General features: G+C 40.3%; 3 protein-coding genes across 6 annotated transcripts in view; 1 reads left to right on the forward strand and 2 right to left on the reverse strand.

Annotated features, from left to right (window-relative positions):
• Positions 1 to 2,277: 2,277 nt before the first annotated feature.
• Positions 2,278 to 7,388, reverse strand: LOC138619593 (ferroportin). The gene is made up of 9 exons (XM_069696203.1): positions 7,225 to 7,388; positions 6,475 to 6,580; positions 6,313 to 6,380; positions 6,020 to 6,179; positions 5,615 to 5,730; positions 5,266 to 5,392; positions 4,821 to 5,075; positions 3,316 to 3,996; positions 2,278 to 2,706 (listed from the first exon to the last, which is right to left on the reverse strand). The coding sequence occupies exons 2-9, from the start codon at positions 6,575 to 6,577 to the stop codon at positions 2,447 to 2,449; spliced, it is 1,770 nt and encodes a 589-aa protein (XP_069552304.1). The 5' UTR covers positions 6,578 to 6,580; positions 7,225 to 7,388; the 3' UTR covers positions 2,278 to 2,446.
• Positions 7,389 to 11,149: 3,761 nt separating this feature from the next.
• On the reverse strand, positions 11,150 to 17,075 carry slc6a19b (solute carrier family 6 member 19b). Its single transcript, XM_069695502.1, is given in 14 exon segments — positions 11,150 to 11,334; positions 12,466 to 12,598; positions 12,727 to 12,883; positions 13,001 to 13,129; positions 13,225 to 13,337; positions 13,867 to 13,977; positions 14,064 to 14,084; positions 14,087 to 14,247; positions 14,339 to 14,451; positions 14,453 to 14,474; positions 14,557 to 14,699; positions 15,445 to 15,559; positions 15,562 to 15,669; positions 16,967 to 17,075. Coding segments are annotated over 14 exon segments (1,620 nt in total).
• Positions 17,068 to 18,713, forward strand: part of fhod3b (formin homology 2 domain containing 3b) — an 88,375-nt gene continuing 86,729 nt past the window's right edge. For 3 of the 4 annotated variants that reach the window (XM_069696192.1, XM_069696193.1, XM_069696196.1), the window contains exon 1: positions 17,069 to 17,595. In XM_069696192.1, the coding sequence (XP_069552293.1) occupies positions 17,431 to 17,595 (165 nt within the window). In that variant the 5' untranslated portion in view covers positions 17,069 to 17,430. Of the gene's footprint in view, positions 17,596 to 18,713 lie in introns of all 4 variants that reach the window. The other variant, XM_069696191.1, reaches the window with a different exon arrangement.

Consider the following 18,713-nt stretch of genomic DNA (forward strand, 5'->3'; position numbering starts at 1 on the left):
TTGATGGCAATTTAGTGGCAATGGTGCCGATACCAGTCAGTTCTTGGAGTTCTCAGTGTACTTGTGTATTGCATGAATATTTAGGTCTACTTCAATTGTGTTGAAATTGAACTTTGCTGATGAGAATTTCTGCAGTGCCGACTGGATTTCCATGTCCTTTGATTCTGGATGTTTTCCCTCTTGAAAACTCAGGACTTTAGATGGTTGTCATGTAACGTTACTCACACTAATGTGCCCGCTGTCCTCTGGATGGTAGTCGTATCATCGTTGGTCACCCTAGGATTGTGCACACAATGTTATAGAAAACCTGAGGATTAAGTCATGCTAATAACATACTATGTGTGTCTTTTGTCTCATTTCTTTGGGACACCGGCACTTATGTGGGAATTGTTGAATTGTTGGGTTTCTCTGTATAATGTTGTAAAGTTCTGCTGTAAGGACTTTGATGTGTTAAGTGCCATGAAATAACCTGTGTTGTGATTTGGCGCTATATAAATAAAATTGAATTGAATTCAATTGGTATGGTGATTAGCCTTTAATGTGACATTGACCTCTTGTGGTCACCAAAAGCCATTACATTTGCATATAGTAGCTGCATGTGCCCTGGCTGGAACATGCTTATGTCCTCAATATTTATATAGTGTCATTGTTTTATTTCTTCTAGCAGTCTCCCCTTCACTGCTTTGTGGGTGCTACAGCTTCATTCTGATTGATAATGAATTAACACCCCATGTGGTACTACACCCCAGGTTGTATAAGCTCTTTAGCAGTTGGACCGTCTGTTCAGGGGTTATTGGAGGAAGTTGTTTGCAAAATCTCAAAGACCCTCTTGAGGGTTATGTGGAAGGATTCTGTAGATGTATACATCAAATATGCAGACTCCACAAGGGACAGAGAGAAAACCATGTGGCTGTCCATTTTATTGGACTGGTTCCAGTACTAAAAGCAACTTGTGAAGGTTGAACAGGTGACTTTATTTAAGTATCTGGCTATGACTGAATAGGGCCCAATGCATTTACAAAGACTTCCATTTTGCAGTCTATTTAAATGACCTTTAGATGAAATCCATCTTGTGTGATATATGTAGCACTTTAATTTGTATTAATTTGTTCAAGATGTGAGGCCAAAGATCCTCTTCAGTCATCTTTATTATCATGAATATCAGTCTTAAAAATAAGGACAACATACAATACAGAAAAGTTCACAGGAAAATTATACAAATATATTGAGAGATGTGATGCTGTTGTATGACAAAAGTTTAACTTTGGTGTTATTTCCACTGTACATGAATGAGATATGAAAACATACAGTAGTTGAGAGTAATTCCTAAGTTGTATTAGTTTTCTTGTTCTTAGTTGAGGTAAGGTAATGTTGAGTTCATCAGAACTACAAAAGAATGAAGCAAAGTGTAAAACAATACTGCAAATAGCAGTGATCAACATTTGCTATCAACATTTAGCTATCACTGATTTCAAACATGTCACAAAAAGAAGATTGTTTCCTCTTGGATTTCTATGAAACTATTAATATCACTCTTTATATGGGAAGGAAAGAAAGGAAACTTTGTATTTATCTAAGTACACAAGCAATTAGAATATAATAGTTTGTATTGAAGTTAGACAAAAGTACATGGCGTGATGTGATGTTTTTGTTGTTGTAATCCATAAATCAGGCTTACGTGCATAAAAGAAAGGCAAATGCTTGCTTGATTCATCCACAGAGAAACAAACCAGGGGAAAGAAATAATTGTCCTTTCACTTCTGTCCATTAAAAGGGGGGGGGCTGCCTTTCAGAGTTTTTTAATCAAACAATCTCACATCAAGTTCCCTTTATGTTCCTTTTTGGACATCCTGGAATATTTCCAAGTGGACGGATCAGTAACATCAATGCCACTTGTGAAAGTTGTGTTTCGTCTTGTCTGTATTTTCAGGTATCACTGTTTTTCCTCACAACATCAGTTCTTTACTGAGTGAAAGGTTAGGAAAACCTCTCCGTTCACCTACCCTCCCTTCCAAAAAGCTAGGGAAGTTAACAGACTTGTTTGAAACACTTGCAGTAGTTCTGCAGTTTGCGAAGGCACATGCTGGTGCCTTGGCCATTTCCTTGTGTCCTGTTGTACGCTAGATTAGGACATTTCCCCCGGAGGTATTGTTGCTGCATTTATTGTAGCCACCTCAACTTATGTACATGAAGGGAGAGCTTGTCTCCCACTCTACTTCACCTGAGTTCTTGTTTGCTGCTAAAGCACATGGCCCTGCAGGAAGAAAGCAACCGAGGTGGGACAAGCACTTGCTGTGTTGTGCTGAAATGAATGGCTAAGTTAGGAGGAGAGTGTTGCAATAAGATTGCTGAAGGAACATGAGGGAGACATTCATTTCACAGGTGCAGACTGGATTCAGTGCTGGTAAAGCATCTCATGCATGGATGTGGAAGCCATGTCTGCTCCTTATGTGTCGAGGCGGCGTTTTCTCTTGGCTTTATGTGCATACAGGAAGTACATGGTGTGCCCAGTGGTGATGAATAATACAGAAATGATAACTAGGATGCCAAAGTGTTGTGGCTGTGGAGCGGAGATCACCATGATGAAGTGAAGAAGGTCCATCAGGTAGTTCATAGAGCTCTGCACTCCATTTACCACCCCTCTCTCTGACGCACAGATGTTCTCCTGCAGAAGCTGGGTCACGGTCAGGTCGAAGGACCAGAGACCTAAAACACAGTTTTCATTGGTGTTTAAAAATGAACCCGCCCATTAAATATTAGCCAATTACAGCTGGGCATTCATTCCATGCTTGTGACGATTCAAACAGAACTAGAATCAATGGGAACAGTTAAATAGAGCCTGAGTAAAATGCTACAACTGAATACCAATATTGACTTTTTAAAGGATACCTAAAATATTTTTGAATACTGTAATTTTGGGACTCCCTGGTGGCCAAGTGATTGCCAAGTGGTGATGATGGGTGCCGTATTGGATGCTGACAAATTAATTCTGCTGTCGCTTCTCAAGAAACCGTTAAAATTTCAAAAATACTGTAATTATAAGTACTGTGAAGAACAATTTATAGTTTTGAATAGTGCCATCTGCTTGATCCGTGATGCAGTCGCAAATGCCTCAAAAGGTGTCAATTTCTCTTTGCCCAGCATAGATAGCAATAATTGTAATCATATTAAACCATTATTGGCTGATAATAACTGGCATACCAATGTATGGATCAAGCTCTACAGTTGTCAGTATCCCATTCAATGTCAATATATGAGCAATTTAAGGTTTAGTGTCCACTGAGTTCAGCCAGCTTTGGAGGTCTGTCTACTCACCAATGCGCGCTGTGATGACACCCAAGAACAGCAGAATAATGGAGATATAAGATTCTGGCGCAGCGCCAGAGGGCACGTTGTCAAAAAGCACCGTGTTGTTGGTCCAGTGGATGGAGGAGCGGTCTGGCAGCAGTGGCTGATTGCTGCCTCCCGTCAGAGGATAAGTGTGTTTTCGCCTTTGGCTTGCCATCCCTCCAAGCTCAGCGGAGGAATTGGAGGTAACGTAGGGCATCAGCAAGCGAAGATCCACAGGGCTGCCAGGGGCAAACACGGAGCACACACACAGCAGCAAGCAGCCCAGGTGGAGGCAGCTTGAGATGATGCCTGTGTTAACCAGGCCATAGGTCTTTCTGAGTCTGGTGAACATCACGGTGCCCATCAACCCCGTGATGGCCGACACGCCCATCAGAAGACTAAGGAGAGATCCACTTATGCCCTGAGTATAGGCGTAGCCAGTGGTGATGCAGTCAAACCCCAGCACTGTGGTGTAGAGGAAAGCCAGACCCATTCCTGCCAGGAAGACAGGCTGGCGATAGTAGGCCCTCCAGCCATCTTTACAGGTGCTCACCAGCCAGCGAAACCTCTGGAAACACAGCGGCAGGTTGGTGATTTCTTTTAGGTGCACGCTGGAGTTGCAGTTGCCCTCTGTCAGAGGTTGAGGTCGAGCAACATTGACTTCCCCTAACGAGAGAGAAGAATGGCATCCATCACTTCTGCTCATCAGGTCTAAAGGCCTAATCCTTTCTACTCCATGTCATGTTAGACTCTACATCACCTGTCAAATACAGTCCATCTACACTGATCTACATGTGCTGCAAATGGAAAGATGACCATATGGACTGTGGCAGTTGGGTGCTGTTCGCTAACTGAGGATTATGTTTTAAAATAATGTGTGTTTCAAAGAAGCTTTTGAACTTGATAATTGTTTTTCTTTATGCCTGAATCCTTTTGACAGTGATTGTCCGGGTGTGTATTGTATTCATGAAATTCGATCATTCAATAAGCCCAATATTAAAGACACCTTCAGGCTAATGACAGCATTTTATAACTCCACAAATGCTTCTAAAGTGGTTTGCCATATTATTTAGTGTGAAGTTGTCTATTTTTAAACCATCACATCCTTTAAACCAAGTGGAAATCCTATGCCACAAATCTCACTACAATATTACCCTTAAGGATGCCTGCTGATCATCACATTTACATGCTGTTTTCAACATTTGAATTCAATTTCAAAGCTAAAACTCAGGTGGGCTTTGAACACTTTTTTTTTAACAAACAAAATCAAATAGGATGTAAATGAATAACAAGGGCAGAAATAGATTTTTTTTTTAATGTATTCTGTGAACTGTAGTACACCGATTCTGCCCATCATTGCATGATCATCGAATAAAAGTAGCTGCTGTATATTATCTTTATGTTGCCATTATGCTGCAGCCCATTAAGTGCATTTTCTGTAAATCTCCTACTGTTCTAATCTGCCAGTACAGGTGAAAGTCAGGCCATACCTTGTGACCCTCTCCTTTCCATCCTCTGCAGGTACGACTGAGCCACCTCCACCACTGGTGGTTTGACTGAAAGAGCAGGGACGATGCGGTACACCCGGGACAAGAAGAAGAACTCCACAATGAGAGAAACAAGATTCCAGCCCAGGATGAAGCCACAGCCAACTACATTGGAGGCCAGGGTCATGACCTGTCCCACTGCTAGTGGGGCCAGGATGTTAGTCACCTGATCTATCCGCCTCATGGTTGCATTCATTCCTTTTGTTTGGATCAAACACACAGAAGTTAATGTGTGTCCACTACAGGACTTCAAGCAAGAGCAGAAACGGATCAATATCTGTTATTTTCCATGGTACAAATATTTATCATGCGCAGCCAGCAATGTTACCCTGTGACAAACATGAAATACAAAGCGATCTGTGCATTAACAGAGAGTGAATGTCCTCACCGGCAAGGTGACCTCTGTTGTAGCCTGTGATAACCACAATCCAGTCCCTCTGAATGGCAATGGTCAGTGCTGTACTTGCGAGGTTTGCCACATCTGCCAGGACGATCACCACCGTATAACAAACCACCTTGTGTGAGTTTTGCGATGCAACATGTTACTATGACAGCACAAAGTAGCCACAAGCTCAGAAGCAGAGACAACAGGGACACAGGACAGAGGGAACAACAACAACAGCAATACGTCTTCTGTGTAATAATCATGGTGAGTATCCTGTGTACAGATAAACATGGTACCAAGTCAACAAATCTAATTATTAGCATGTATGGGCAAGCATGTAGTGTCTACTCACAGTGAGCCATCCATCCCAGATCTGTTCAATCCTTTGCTTATATGAGAACACCAACATGAGCACAATGCTACATACTGTCACTGAGATGTTCTGAATGAAAAGAGATGCATGTGCAACTAAAAAAAGAAGATGGAGGGGGGGGGGGAAACATTTTCAGACTTTTAGTCATAAATGGAATATTCTGTAAAAATGAATGCTAGCTGTGAAAGATAAGAGTCAGTGGCTGAGAACTTTGTGCCGTGAGTCCTGCTGGTTGAGTGTAGCTATCAATGCAATTCACCACCCAATGAGATATGAAACCAGCAAATTTCTAGACCCAAGATTGAAATCCACTGATCTATATCGCTGTTCTCTGATGTATTGCATGCTGAAAATTTCAAATAGGTGTGAAATTGTTGCGCTCACCTTTATTCCTAGGATTGCGATCAACCCAGTCTCCAATTAAAGCCCCAAGCAGGAGCACTGACCCAGCAACTACCAACCCAAACACCGCAGTCAACAGCAGGTTATGGCCGTACAGCTCAATCAGGAACACAGAGATTGCAAAGTGCCACATGCGGTCACCCTGTTTGACACAAGACTAAAGGTCATCATGTGTTGCCATGCAAGATGCTGTCACACACGTCACAGTAAGTAGACTACCTTTCACTTATTTAAGTTTTGATGTCTTATCTGTTTCTTCAGGAAATGGTTCTTACCCACATTGACAATGCTCCACTGACATAGATGAGAAACTTGGGACCCTTGAGGTAGATGAGAGCTGAACCTTGCAAGGGAATGTATGAGAATCAAATAAGCACACATTATATACGCTGCGAACACATTGCATGAATTCTAGTTGGATTTAAGGTTGAGTTCACCTGGTATACTTCTAGCTTTTTTAGCTCTTGCATCCCTGATGTCGTCAGACTCAAACTCGACCACAACCCCACCGCACTGGGAGGCATCTGCTCGCTGGGACATTGCCTAGTGAAGGATTGTGGGTCAAAAAACGTTGAACTTGTTGCACACTACTCTTGTTCTGTTGTTAATAATACAGTGTTCCATTACTGTAGGTAATGCTAACCTTTAGATTTTGTGAAAAATGCAAAAATTTTGATTTACCCTACTAAGGAGACTTCATTCTCAATGACTACTAAGTGTACACCACTCATAAGATGACTGGCAATTAACATACTAGACAGCAAATCTAAAACAACAGCAAAATTCAACATGCCACAATATTGTAGTAACTATTTAAATACACCGTTTTCTTTTTCCTGGAAGTTAATTTTACAATAGTTGTAACACATGTCCTTTTGAACTCAATAAACCGCTGCAACCTCTCCAGCTATTTGAAACACTGTGTTATTAAATTTGCCACATCTACTTTCCTTCACATCAGATTTTTTTTGTCAAATATACAAAGGCTATAAATAATGGTTACTATGGGTCAAATCACATTTTAAAACGGAAGAGCATTAAAGAAAAAGTATGTCGCTCTCAGTATGTCATTACATACAGCAATGCTGAACATAGCATTAGTTTGTCACCTTGCATAGCTCTATGAATGCCGTCTTTAGCTGGCAATAACTAAAGTGCTCAGAAGTCATTGCAAGCTAATTGGTCACCTTTGTTTGGATGGTGCACTCAATCCTTGCTGTTGTTCCTCGACGATGTATCTTTTGCCATGTATCCTACATTGGGATGCGAGTCTTTCCTGAGAGCTGGAATTCAAGCTGTAGTAGTTTGAAAGGCTTAATAACATCACAGTGTTCAAGTGCACCATTGTATGAAAGTGCCAGAAAAGCAGAACAGGCAGAGGGACAACAAAGGCAGCCAGCATATTCCAAAGCACGTGACACTGCAGGGACAATATCACTGTCCACCCACCCCACAAAAAGGACAACTGCGTAACTGCGTATGACTCTAAATACAGACATGGAAAGTGAGCACATGCATGCACCCTCACTCACACAAGCACAGTCCTACTGTTCTCATACACCCACATGCTCTGTTGATGTGCAAAAAAAGTTACATAACGGACACATCATCCAACACCAAATCCCCTTTTCCACTTGCAGGTAACGAGCAGGAAGCAGATACATAACTATAAATATTGCAAAGCAAAAGCTGCCCCCAGTCAATGGGATTTATAAGATAATGTGTGGCATTAATAAATGACTTGGATTTCAAGTGAATATACAAGCACAAAATAGCTACAAACATCAGCTCATGTGGCATTGCTTGTACACATTTTTATTGGATTATTTTTTTTATTTTTTTGAAAATTCATAATGTTCTTATCACAAGCCATTAAGACAAGTTATTGATCACACTCCACTTGTTCCATTCAAAACATCAACACAGGAAATTAGCTGTTGTCTTCCTTTAATCAAATAATACCGAAGATGATATGCACTTCCGGCCTTTTTTTAATCTATTTTTTTTGCAGGCATATTTTCCTGCATTGATTTGATCAGGCCGACAGCGTCTGTATTTCCTTCACCTGCATAAATGCACTGGTGTGAAATACGACAAAATTAATGTTCTAATTTAACCGAGATTACAGATGTGACTGCCAACGTGTTATGCTAATGATATTGTCATGTTTAATGTAATAAGAAGCATGCAGTACCATACTATACTGTCACCACCCGGCTCAAGGCTGGACAACAAATGGGAGACTCCACACACACAAATCCAAAAGAGAAAAGAGTGTTTATTAAAGTAAACTAAGCAACTCGGAACAAAATGTGGGAATGTAAGGTATCAGTAATGTAAGCATGTGTGGATGAGTGAAGAGTGAATATACGTGTAAATTGAAATAACAAAAGCAAATAAGTCCAAATGTCAGCCATGTGGTCGGCATCTGTGCTTCTCAGCAGAAGAACAGAAAGCAATTACAGGAAGGCTGCTCTTTTATTCCCTTAGGCCACTCCCTCCTCAGATGCAAGCAGGATTGGACCTTGAAGTAAGGAGGAGAGATACGCACTCATAAGGAGGCAGAGAGATGGAGAGGCCCTCAACGATACAAAAGATGGAAGAAAGAGAAACTAATCGGTACAAACTTTTGTCTCTAAATGAAGATAGGCAAGAGGAAGTTCTTAAATGACAACCACTTGTAATCCTGAACACCAATCAGATAAAGCAGCTCCAAATTTTAATTTAAAATACGCCATGACAAGTCATGCGCATGTGGATTTAGATGATGCCTGATCCTGATGTAATTCTTCAGGAAGCCCATTACTAATTTCTAGCGAGCCACGAGAGTAATGGCGACTACAAGAGGGACAGATAAGAGTACACGGATAAAACCTCATTCAGGATAGTGCAGAGCATCAGCAAGAGGGAAGTGGGAATGGATTTAATTAATTCATCACAGTGATGTGTAGAAATCTTTTTTACATAATATGGGATCCAGTCGTTTTATGACGTTCATTTCTCATCAGAACAAATGCCACAAAACAACCACCAGAAGCATGAAAGGGCTGAGGAAGTGTTCATGTCATCTGCCAATAGATGTCCAGTCTTTGACCAGTCACCCATTTAATATCAGCAACAAATCTTTGGGAAAATGGAAACACTTTGTCAGATCATTAAAATATTCTGTCTAACATAAGTATAGTGATGACGTGAGTTACCATATCACCTATTTATTCCGTAGACGTGTGCCAAGGTAATGAACTCAAAGAAGGCTGTGATGAGCAGAGGCGTGCATCCCACAAAGCTGGCTACAAATCCCCGCCAGGATTTTCCAGAGCCCAAAGTGAAGAGGAGGGCCACAGGAAAGAAGGTAATACTTATTAACCCACTAAATAAAGTAATATGCTGAAATTACAGATACAGAAACCTTTAAAGAGTCTACATACACAGAAGTCATTTAAAAGCTCACATGTATTTAAAAGAAAAGTCTGCTATTGATATCCAGTGACAACATGCTTTCTAACTTGGAAAAAGCAAGAAATCTCCCAAAAGCCAAAGAAAAGATGTATAGAAACATTAAACACCATAATAGTGCCCTTTTTCAATTTGTTATGTGAATCTGTTCTTCCAGTCAACAGCAATTACCACACATTGCTTCCACTGGAAGAAAACAGATGCAGCGTGTGTAACATCCTTATCTACCTTGTATTGAATTTCTGTTCTGGTTCATATTCACATAGAATACTATCAGTCATACAGTTTCTATCGGTCCCAACTGGACACTGGAAGTCACCGTGTACAGCAAAACACATATATTTAATCTTCTTTACAAATTACAGGCAATAACAGAAACCAGTGAATTACAAATAACAAATTGCAAACAATTTAATCAGTATTTAACTGGCTTCTCAATCACTCCACTGTTAAAATGTCACAACAGTGACCCCAGCTGGACAGATACGTGTACCCTCAGTTCATGGCTCCAAGTCTGCTTCCCTCTGGGCCAGCACCTCCTCCCGGCCTCACAATTGAATTGTTTAATCACATGTTAGACTATTACTGTCGGATCATACTTAACCTCATTTGAAGTTTTAATCTGCGATAGATCCTGGGAGTAGAAAGCTGCTGTGGATTTACACGAAGAAAATCTTTGTGATTTGCTGTTGTTTGATTTTTTTTTTTTTTTTTTTTAGCAGATTTTGAACACAAAATACAACCTTGTTTTAAAATGTGCTCTGTTAACGGAGTTTCAAACAGAATTATAGGAAAGACATTGTGGGATTTTGTCTCAGGGCTCAGAGATCTAACACCTCCTGCAGAGGTCTGTGCAACAGAGCTTAAAGGTAATATTGCAGAGCACATTGGAAGGACCCCAGGACCCATTTCAGTTCAGATTTTGTGACTTATGCTTAATGGTGCACACTATGTTCCTAAAAGCAAACCCACGCCACAATATCATGAACAAATTAATTGAACAACATTTTTTTTTTTAATTGTTTTTATTAAGATAAAAGTTTTCAGATTTTCTTCAGACTGCCGCTCAGGATTACTCCACAACACTGTTTGAGGCCATAGTTAATAATATTTTTAACCATGCTAGCAACATTCCTCAAGGGTTGGCAGTTTTATGGTGTCCTTAAAGTGAAGCACTGCAGAAAGCCACATCACTACTTTACAAAGCTGAGGAAGTAAATGAGCTACTGTGTTGGAAGCAAACAGTAAACAGACTGACCGTAAAATACAGAGGAATCGTTATTTAACTGTGTCTTTTGAACTTGACAGCATATCATATTGTTACCTCACTCATTGCTAAAAAGTTATGTCGAAGAAAACAGTGACTCCTGAATTAAACTGTATATGAATGAATTAACCTTCTTGAAAAATAAATTTCACTTGAATGTTAGATTGGGGATTTTATGGGCTCATCGTTCATTTTCACTTGGTCTGAGATATAGAGATGTGATTTATCCCCATGATGACTCTCCATGATGCCTGCCAGAAGAAGTTGGGCTTGTGTCCAATCATAAACTTATTATAATATCCACATCCTGTGTTTGATAATTCATGACATGTCTATGCTTGTGTCAACAGACAGCCTGATGAGCAGAATAACATGCAATGCATTACATATCACCTGTCTGTCCCATATATGTTTCCCACTGAGACCATCTCGCAGAAGGCAACAACAAGAAGAGGGATGGATCCTCCGTAGGCGTCAAAGAGTGATCCGTAGGCGTCAAAGAGTGAAAGCCAGTAGTTCCCTGACGCTTGGATGAATATCAGACCCACCAGACAGCAGAGTATGCAAGAAACACCTGAGGAAGTGTAAACATTAATAACGGGTCTATGCTTACATTTATTTGAATGGACATTGGCACGTACAAAAATTAAACTGCAATAATTTAACATAAAACAAATAGTATAGTATAGTATAGTATGTGTAAGACAAGATTTTTTTTTAAAAATGGACTTCTCCACCCTGTAGTGGGATCAGAGAGTATTTGTTATAAAACCACAACTGGCACCATTTTTCAAAAGGTTGCGATGCCTTTGAAGGGACCACCTGCTCCCACTGGAACTAAACTGGAACCAGCAATTGTTGTGCTTCATTTCTGTTGCTTCAGATTTGATAAAGTTACAGTTGAACATTTTTAGAATAGGTTCAATGGCAATACTGTTTACTGACTCATTCCTATAAAGTTGTTCTTTATTCTTGAATTTACAGTTTTGATTTGGCAGAACTAGAAATTAAAATTTGTGCGGAATTTTTCACGTCTTACTCTGGCCTGGTGATTAGGATGAGGAGACTTATTGTCTCATCCGTTTAGCCCAAGGTTGTTCATTTTGGCCGAACAACTGTACACCTGTTCCTGCCTAAATTTGGGTATGTTTTTTTAGGTGGAATTTTTCCAAAAACAGGCTTAAGGAGTTAACAAGAAGCCTCCTAAAGATTTTTTTTTTTTTAAACCTAAACTGTTCTTGGGATCTAAAATAAAAGACGGAATTCAATTTCTTTATTAGTGCACCCTTTTTAAACAGCATGGAGATTCTTGAAATTTGGGTAGAAATAGCAGAGTTACTGTTCAACTGAAAATGTACAAAAATATTGAACAACTTGAAAGAAATTGCCAGACACAGTTAGAAATAGCAGCCTAATTAAATAATGCTGATTTGAGTAAAGTTTTGTTTTGGTCTGTTAAGTCTTAAAATTATTGTTAGTTAGGAGGGACAGTTGATCTGATCGTCTGTTGGTCATTTTTACTGGCAACTGCAACAATCAGCACGACTGCAGGTGGGAAGCCTTTACCTGAATGTTTTGTACACTAATCTTTGTTAATGCACCAAAATGGTTTGTCACAAACGGACAAAGTGCATGACCATAAAGCCCTGTAAAATATATTAGACATCCTTAATAATGTGAAATGAGAGGATATATATGAAGTTACCCATGACCGCTTCTTTTGGACAATTTTTAGGGAAAACGTTGAGGTCTTAAAGGACGGCCCACACCGGCAACACGGGCATCTTGGTGATCGCCTCAGTGAACACAATGAAGGCTAACCCAGTTCTTTCAACTCCCTAGGACCAAACACAGCACAGGGTTGTAGCAAGACATAATATGGATAACTTATAAATAGACATGTTCATTTCCCTTGAAAAATTAGGCCACTGTCACGATGCATAAACACGACCTGCTGAAATCTCACCTCACTTAGGAAAGTTGTTAAGTCGCAGGTTTTCAGATCCACTCCTTGAATAACCTCAGGGTACGTCCCATTAAGATGTTGAACAACCTGATTGTAGTTGCCGTCAGTGATGCTGCCCTCAGCCAGTTCAAATGTATTCATTAAAGCCATGATGTTTCTAAAAACCCCAAATAATAATAATTTTTTAAAAAAAGCTTTCAAGTAAATGTATTCTTGAAGAAGAAAAGTATGTGATTAGCTAAAATTTACAGTCAGACAAAAAGATAGAATATACCCAGAAAGACAGTTGTCAAATCTCTCTGTTGCTCTGAAGCCAATAATGGTGTAAATGACATTTGTAGCATAGATTGAGGTGATTCCGTTGATGATCTAAATGATCACTGCATCCTGTTCACAGTTGTTACTAAAGAAAAAAGGACATTTTATTTTTATTCACAGTACAGTGTAACTTCCTGCAGTATTGAATTATGCGGTTTAAAACAAAAATACCAAACTTACTGCACTGAGTTGTAGCTGGAAAAGGAAATGAGACCACCAAAAGCCAGGGAGAAGGAATAGAAAACTTGAGCTCCTGCATCCAGCCATGTTGTTGGTTTGGCCAGCTCTGTTAACTGGATGAATTTGTACAGTCAAAAGTTATGGATAAACTGGTTATTGCTGTGCATAGACTCTATGGTACGTCTTATGAAGAATTATGGTTAAGGACTAAAATAGCGGTGCCAGTGGTTCTCAACTGGTGGGTTGTGACCCAAAACTAAATCACGGGCTGTTTTGAGTGGGTTTTGGATGTCTGCGTGGAGAAAATAAAACTGGCAGGAACAAAGTAACTTTTATTTTGAAGTCTACAAATGTTCTTATGTAGCGCCCCTTATTTTTGGAGTACATACTGCACGTCTGCTTCTTTGTTGGACTGGACCAGTTGAGAAACAATGAGCTAGACATTTGATATAAGATCCAATAGACTGGTTACTATTAGTGTACCTCAGACAAATACAAATTTGGTTATATTTTAGTCCAAAAAAATGTTGTCCGTTAATTGCCAAACAGCATTTAAACATGTTTTATTTGTTGGGTAATCAAATTCACTATTCACTATTTGTTGTGTGTGGTAGCTGAAATACTTTCAAAGATGCAACCTACATCTGGTGTGAAGAGAAACTTGACTCCATTCAAAGAGCCCTTCAGGGTCAAACCTCTGATCAGGAATATTGTTAGCACCACATAGGGAAGGGTTGAAGTCACATACACAGCCTTGGAAAAAAAATATAATATTTACATTATTATTGTTTCAGCAAACTAAAATCTTCTCTGTTACTGTAGTAAGCAATGTGCTGTACCTTCCCAGTGGTCTCAATCCCCCCCGAATGATGCAGACATAGAGAACAGACCATGCACAAACATGACATAACAGTATCCACCACTGCAGTCCGCCATCTTCTTCAGTGTTTGGAGTTATGTTCAGGGTTTCCCTGTACCAGAAATAATCCACGGCGGAGCTCCTCTCACACTCTGAGACAATTCCTGACAAAATGTGCAGTGTGCGTCACTAAAATGAAGAGTTTCTAACGTCTGTTTCCATCCAGCAGAAGTGTTGCACTAGTCCTAGCTCTACCTGTTAGATTGGCGTTTGTGGGACATCGGCTCCGAGGCAGCGTCTCTTGAAATGAGTTGAAGAAGTGCCACGTAATTCAGGCAATGATGGTGTTGTAATAGAGACTGATGGTCAGAGATACACATGGATGCAATACCTGCCAATGAATGTTTTAAAGGAGTTATTTTAATGGCATATTTCCACTAGTTGTAGCAAATATTCCGCAAAATGTTAGTCACCAATGGCAGTCAGATAGGGATGAATCGTAGACCAAACTCCCAAGCTGCCTCTTCTTAAACGTTGACCGATGGCAAACTCAAGATAGAGAAGCGGGACTCCTTCAAGAACCAGCAGGATTAGAAATGGTATCATAAATGCACCTGGCAGAAAAACAAGAGGCATGTTAATGCTGTCACGGTAACAAACAAATATCACTGAAGACTTTGTATACAAAAACAAATACTAAATGAGTTCCAACACAGTGATTTTAATCATTTTGTTTACACGGGAGTAAACTGAGAGATAAAGTCAGACGGTTAATGAGGTCAACCTAAACCTAGCCGAAGCACTTTGCAAGCATTTTCTGCCAGTCAGCAGGTGCGACAGTTCTTATCAGAGCAGATCAGTTCTACGCCATCTTCTGAATGTGATTTCTACATGCTGTCAATATTCACTCGATGGCTTTGGGATATTGGTCATCAACCACTCAACTTGAACGTTGTCCACTGTTTCTTCATAGTCATAGTCAAGGAAAATATAAAGAAAGTTTTCAAAAATAAAATGGTCACAACAAACTGTTTATCAAAGCAAAATTATGCCTCTGTAAAAATACAAAGCTCTTCTTTTCCTTTAAATAAACAGGAATTTAAAATATAGTGCTAATGGCATTAGCAGGCGGACAAATAATTTGGAAAGCTTTTTTTGTTTGTCACATTAAAGGACACAGAATGAACCACAAGGTGTAAATTAAATGTTATTACACTGTAGATGTATAACTAATGCTCCTCTGTTCTTCTTCTAGGTCTGAATTAGATTTCATGAGTGCAGCAATTATTTTTCTTCTTTTCAAACGGCATTATTTAAAACAGTCAAACCATGCAACCATTTGTCTTTTTCATCTCTTCCCTCCTCCATGACTCTGACAGAGATGAGGGAAGCGCCGCACATTTCCGAGGCCTACACAGAACCCGACACAGGTCAGCATGTACTGGGCCTTGTTGTCCCATTTTGGTCTGTCTCCAGCCTGTCCAGCTGCTGATGGGACAATATCCTGTCCCCCAGGCCCGGGTTGGGAAGTTTGAGCTTGTTCAACACTGTACTATTGTAGTCATACAGTAGTGCACTGTACAGTGCTGGAATGTAAATTGTGGCTCACACTGTGAGAGTCTATGTACTTGGACGTCTGTAATAGATTGACTAGGCTGGAGTGTCGGAGAGCATCAGCTGGAGGTGTGCAGCCTTTGAAGCCTGAGCTGAGCCAGAGCACACATGACAGTTAACTCGTGTCTTATCTGATGGGGAAGGTCGAGGAACAGTTTTTATAGGATTTATTGTGTGGTCCACCTTTTTAAAGGTTGGCTGCAGTACATTTCACAGTTTTTATAATTTGTTCAGGTGTCAGTACTTTATGATTTAAAACATCAATTTGGTGTAATTACCAAAACTCAGGTATTGCATTGTGACATAATATTGAAAATCTTACAGATTTCCATCTCTGTTATTTCTGTTGTGTCACATATTTGCCAATAATCAACTTCTCATATGAAGCATCCATAACCAGTGCATAAACACATGTGAATAGAAAATGTAGTAATATGGTTGATATCTTAACAAGCACACATAAAAAAAAAGAGTTCCATTTGAGGCTGTCATACTTCCACTTCACTGCATTTAAGAGATATGTTGTACTTTCTACACATTGGATAATATCACAAGCTTTAAAAATACAACACATAGTTACAAATTAAACCAGTGATTTCCACATTTTTTTTGCCTCTGATGTCCTACAGAAGGCAGTGCTAGTTGGGGTCACAGTTCAGATGTCTGAATTGCTAACAGCTCCACTAAGTAGTGATTTTTCCCTGTGAACTTCTTACATGGTTTCATTTCAATAAATGATCCAATATATCACCAAAAATCAAAGATTAGATGAAAATCCAAAAACTGATAACAAATTTGTGTGTTAGAACGTGCTTTTTTCTTCATTCCTCTCCCAGTAATCATCTGACGACCCCTCCGATTTATCTGTTGTCCCTGTTTATATCTAAAGTAGCTCAAACCAGCTCCACCTGTAGAAGCTACAAAAGCATCATGCAACTTACACACTGATGCTTTCCTATTAATAATCTGATGGTGTCATATATGATAGAGGGACCAAACCGGTACTTTTACTTTAAAACTTTAACTACATTTTGCTGCTGATACTTTCACCTATATTCATGCGGTACTCTTACTTGGGGTAAAATTCACTACACTGATGTATTGGTAGCTACTTTTACTAAAGGATCTGAGTACTTCTTCCACCGCTGACTGCGTCTAGGTAGCCTACAGTATGTTTGTCAGCACTTGAGTTGGAAGTGACACGGACTGAAACTGGCGTCCCTGCCAACATCAATGCAGAGGGTTTTGTTTACTTTTCCCTTTGCCCACTGGAGGCCGCAATCGCGCCTGTAATATGAGCTTTTTGTCGGGCCGACTGGGGTCTGGCTGCTGTGTCCCCCTGGCAGAGTCTGTGCATGAGGAGGGAGCCGCTTCCCATCGCTCTCACAGACCAGACGCCAAGTGTAGCAGTCCCGTCCGCAGTCTGCCTCAGCACCTCAACCGCCCGCAATGCCCTTGGATACTGCCGCTCCGCTCGTTTCCACCACGCTCTGACTAACCGCGTCCCTTAGCGCGTTACCCTGGATCTCTACTTTTGGACTGTTGTGTGCACTGTCCTGCCTGACTCATCTGCGCTGCGTGAAAAGAATGGAGAAGGTCCAAGGATAACAGGGTTTTGCTACTGCAGAAGACCTGCCGGCAGTCGGCTGCCTGCGGGGCTGCGCGTCTGTCAGAGCCGCATAGTGTCGCATCCACTATTTTGATGAGCTAAAATCGCCGTGCATGGATGCGTCATGGCTGCGTTTATTTGCAGGGTGCAGTTCTTAGATGATACTGATCCATTTAACAGCACCAATTTCCCCGAGCCCACCCGACCACCTCTGTATACTTTCAGGGAGGATATTCCTCTGATAAATCAGATTGCTGGAGTCCACAGGCTGCTAAAAGCCCCACAGAAGGTATGCAGTAACCTTGTTCATGTCTTGATTGTGTTTTATTCATGTTTCTGAGCCGAGTTCAAAGTTAACTCCTTCACCTAAATTAATAATTAGCCTGAACGCGTTGATGGGTTACCACCAAACAAAGCTAATGGACCAATGAACAAGTGACTTGAAGCGGTTTGCTGATATGGGCTACTGATGGAGCATCAACATCTATTCAATCAGTAATTGTATGCAGTGACTCAGCATAATTGGCTTATGACATAAGAAAATGCAATATTTTGTGACTTATGGTGATTTTTGAGGGGACACCCATTAATTGACTGAGGTAGAGCAAGTATCAGGAAGTGTTTACATCAGCCACAACACAAAGCCCCTTTCACAACCTGATTTTCATTTTCTACTCATTGTTTAGGAGAACTTTCCAAACGTTATGCCATTTATTTTGTTTAACAGATAAGAAAAAGTAGAAAAATTGTTTGTCGTCTGGGAGACATTTGTACTTTTGTGTGTCATGAATGAGCAGGCTTTAAATCCGTGTAGGAAACCACTTTTTCTGTTGTCACTACAAGGCCCCAATAGAGGTGGGTTCGGTTGGCCAGGTCTTGAGGGATGGAAGAAGATAATTTCCCTTTGATATATTACATCTGCAAACACATTATTTTATATTTTGATGTTTTACTTTATTCTGCATATTTTGTTGTTCCCTATGTCAAAAGTAGAATGTATTTTGCTGTACCTCCACACAGTGTTTGATCAGCTCCATCACATCAGTCTTCATTTATTCCTAACTGTCTGAGGCGGTGAAACATTGTTGTGGTTTCAAAAGTTGGACTTTCCAAGATCCACAACTTCATAGCCAGTTTTAAAAAGATCAAAATAACCGAATGTTCCTCTTTGGTATGGTGTTAGCAGTAACTTGTGGGAGCAGTATGAACGGAAACAGTCAGGTGGATGACGATGCGTCACCACATCTGATTCACGCCCTCCAGAGGTTTGAGAAAGTGTCCTTTGGGGTGACTGTGTAAATACCTTTCACAACAAAGCTGTTGTCTTTGAGCTCTCTCTTTCTGCTAAAGGTCAGTCTGATAAAAAATAGTACACTGCTAACACACTGTGCCGAGGGAGTCAAAACA

The sequence above is a fragment of the Brachyistius frenatus genome, unplaced genomic scaffold, assembly GCF_029030835.1.
Source record: "Brachyistius frenatus isolate BFR_SWC_R1_liver_20210118 unplaced genomic scaffold, ASM2903083v1 Contig_20, whole genome shotgun sequence".
NCBI classification, from domain to species: domain Eukaryota; kingdom Metazoa; phylum Chordata; class Actinopteri; family Embiotocidae; genus Brachyistius; species Brachyistius frenatus.

Bases quoted from the DNA above. Each gene is read 5' to 3' on its own strand.
- LOC138619593 (XM_069696203.1), bottom strand. From the start codon at position 6,577: ATGTCCCAGCGAGCAGATGCCTCCCAGTGCGGTGGGGTTGTGGTCGAG. The intron at 6,180-6,312 runs GTAAGAACCATT...TGTGTCAAACAG, and splicing joins GTGGAGCATTGTCAATGTGG to GGTGACCGCATGTGGCACTT. The intron at 5,731-6,019 runs GTGAGCGCAACA...TTCTTTTTTTAG, and splicing joins TCGCAATCCTAGGAATAAAG to TTGCACATGCATCTCTTTTC.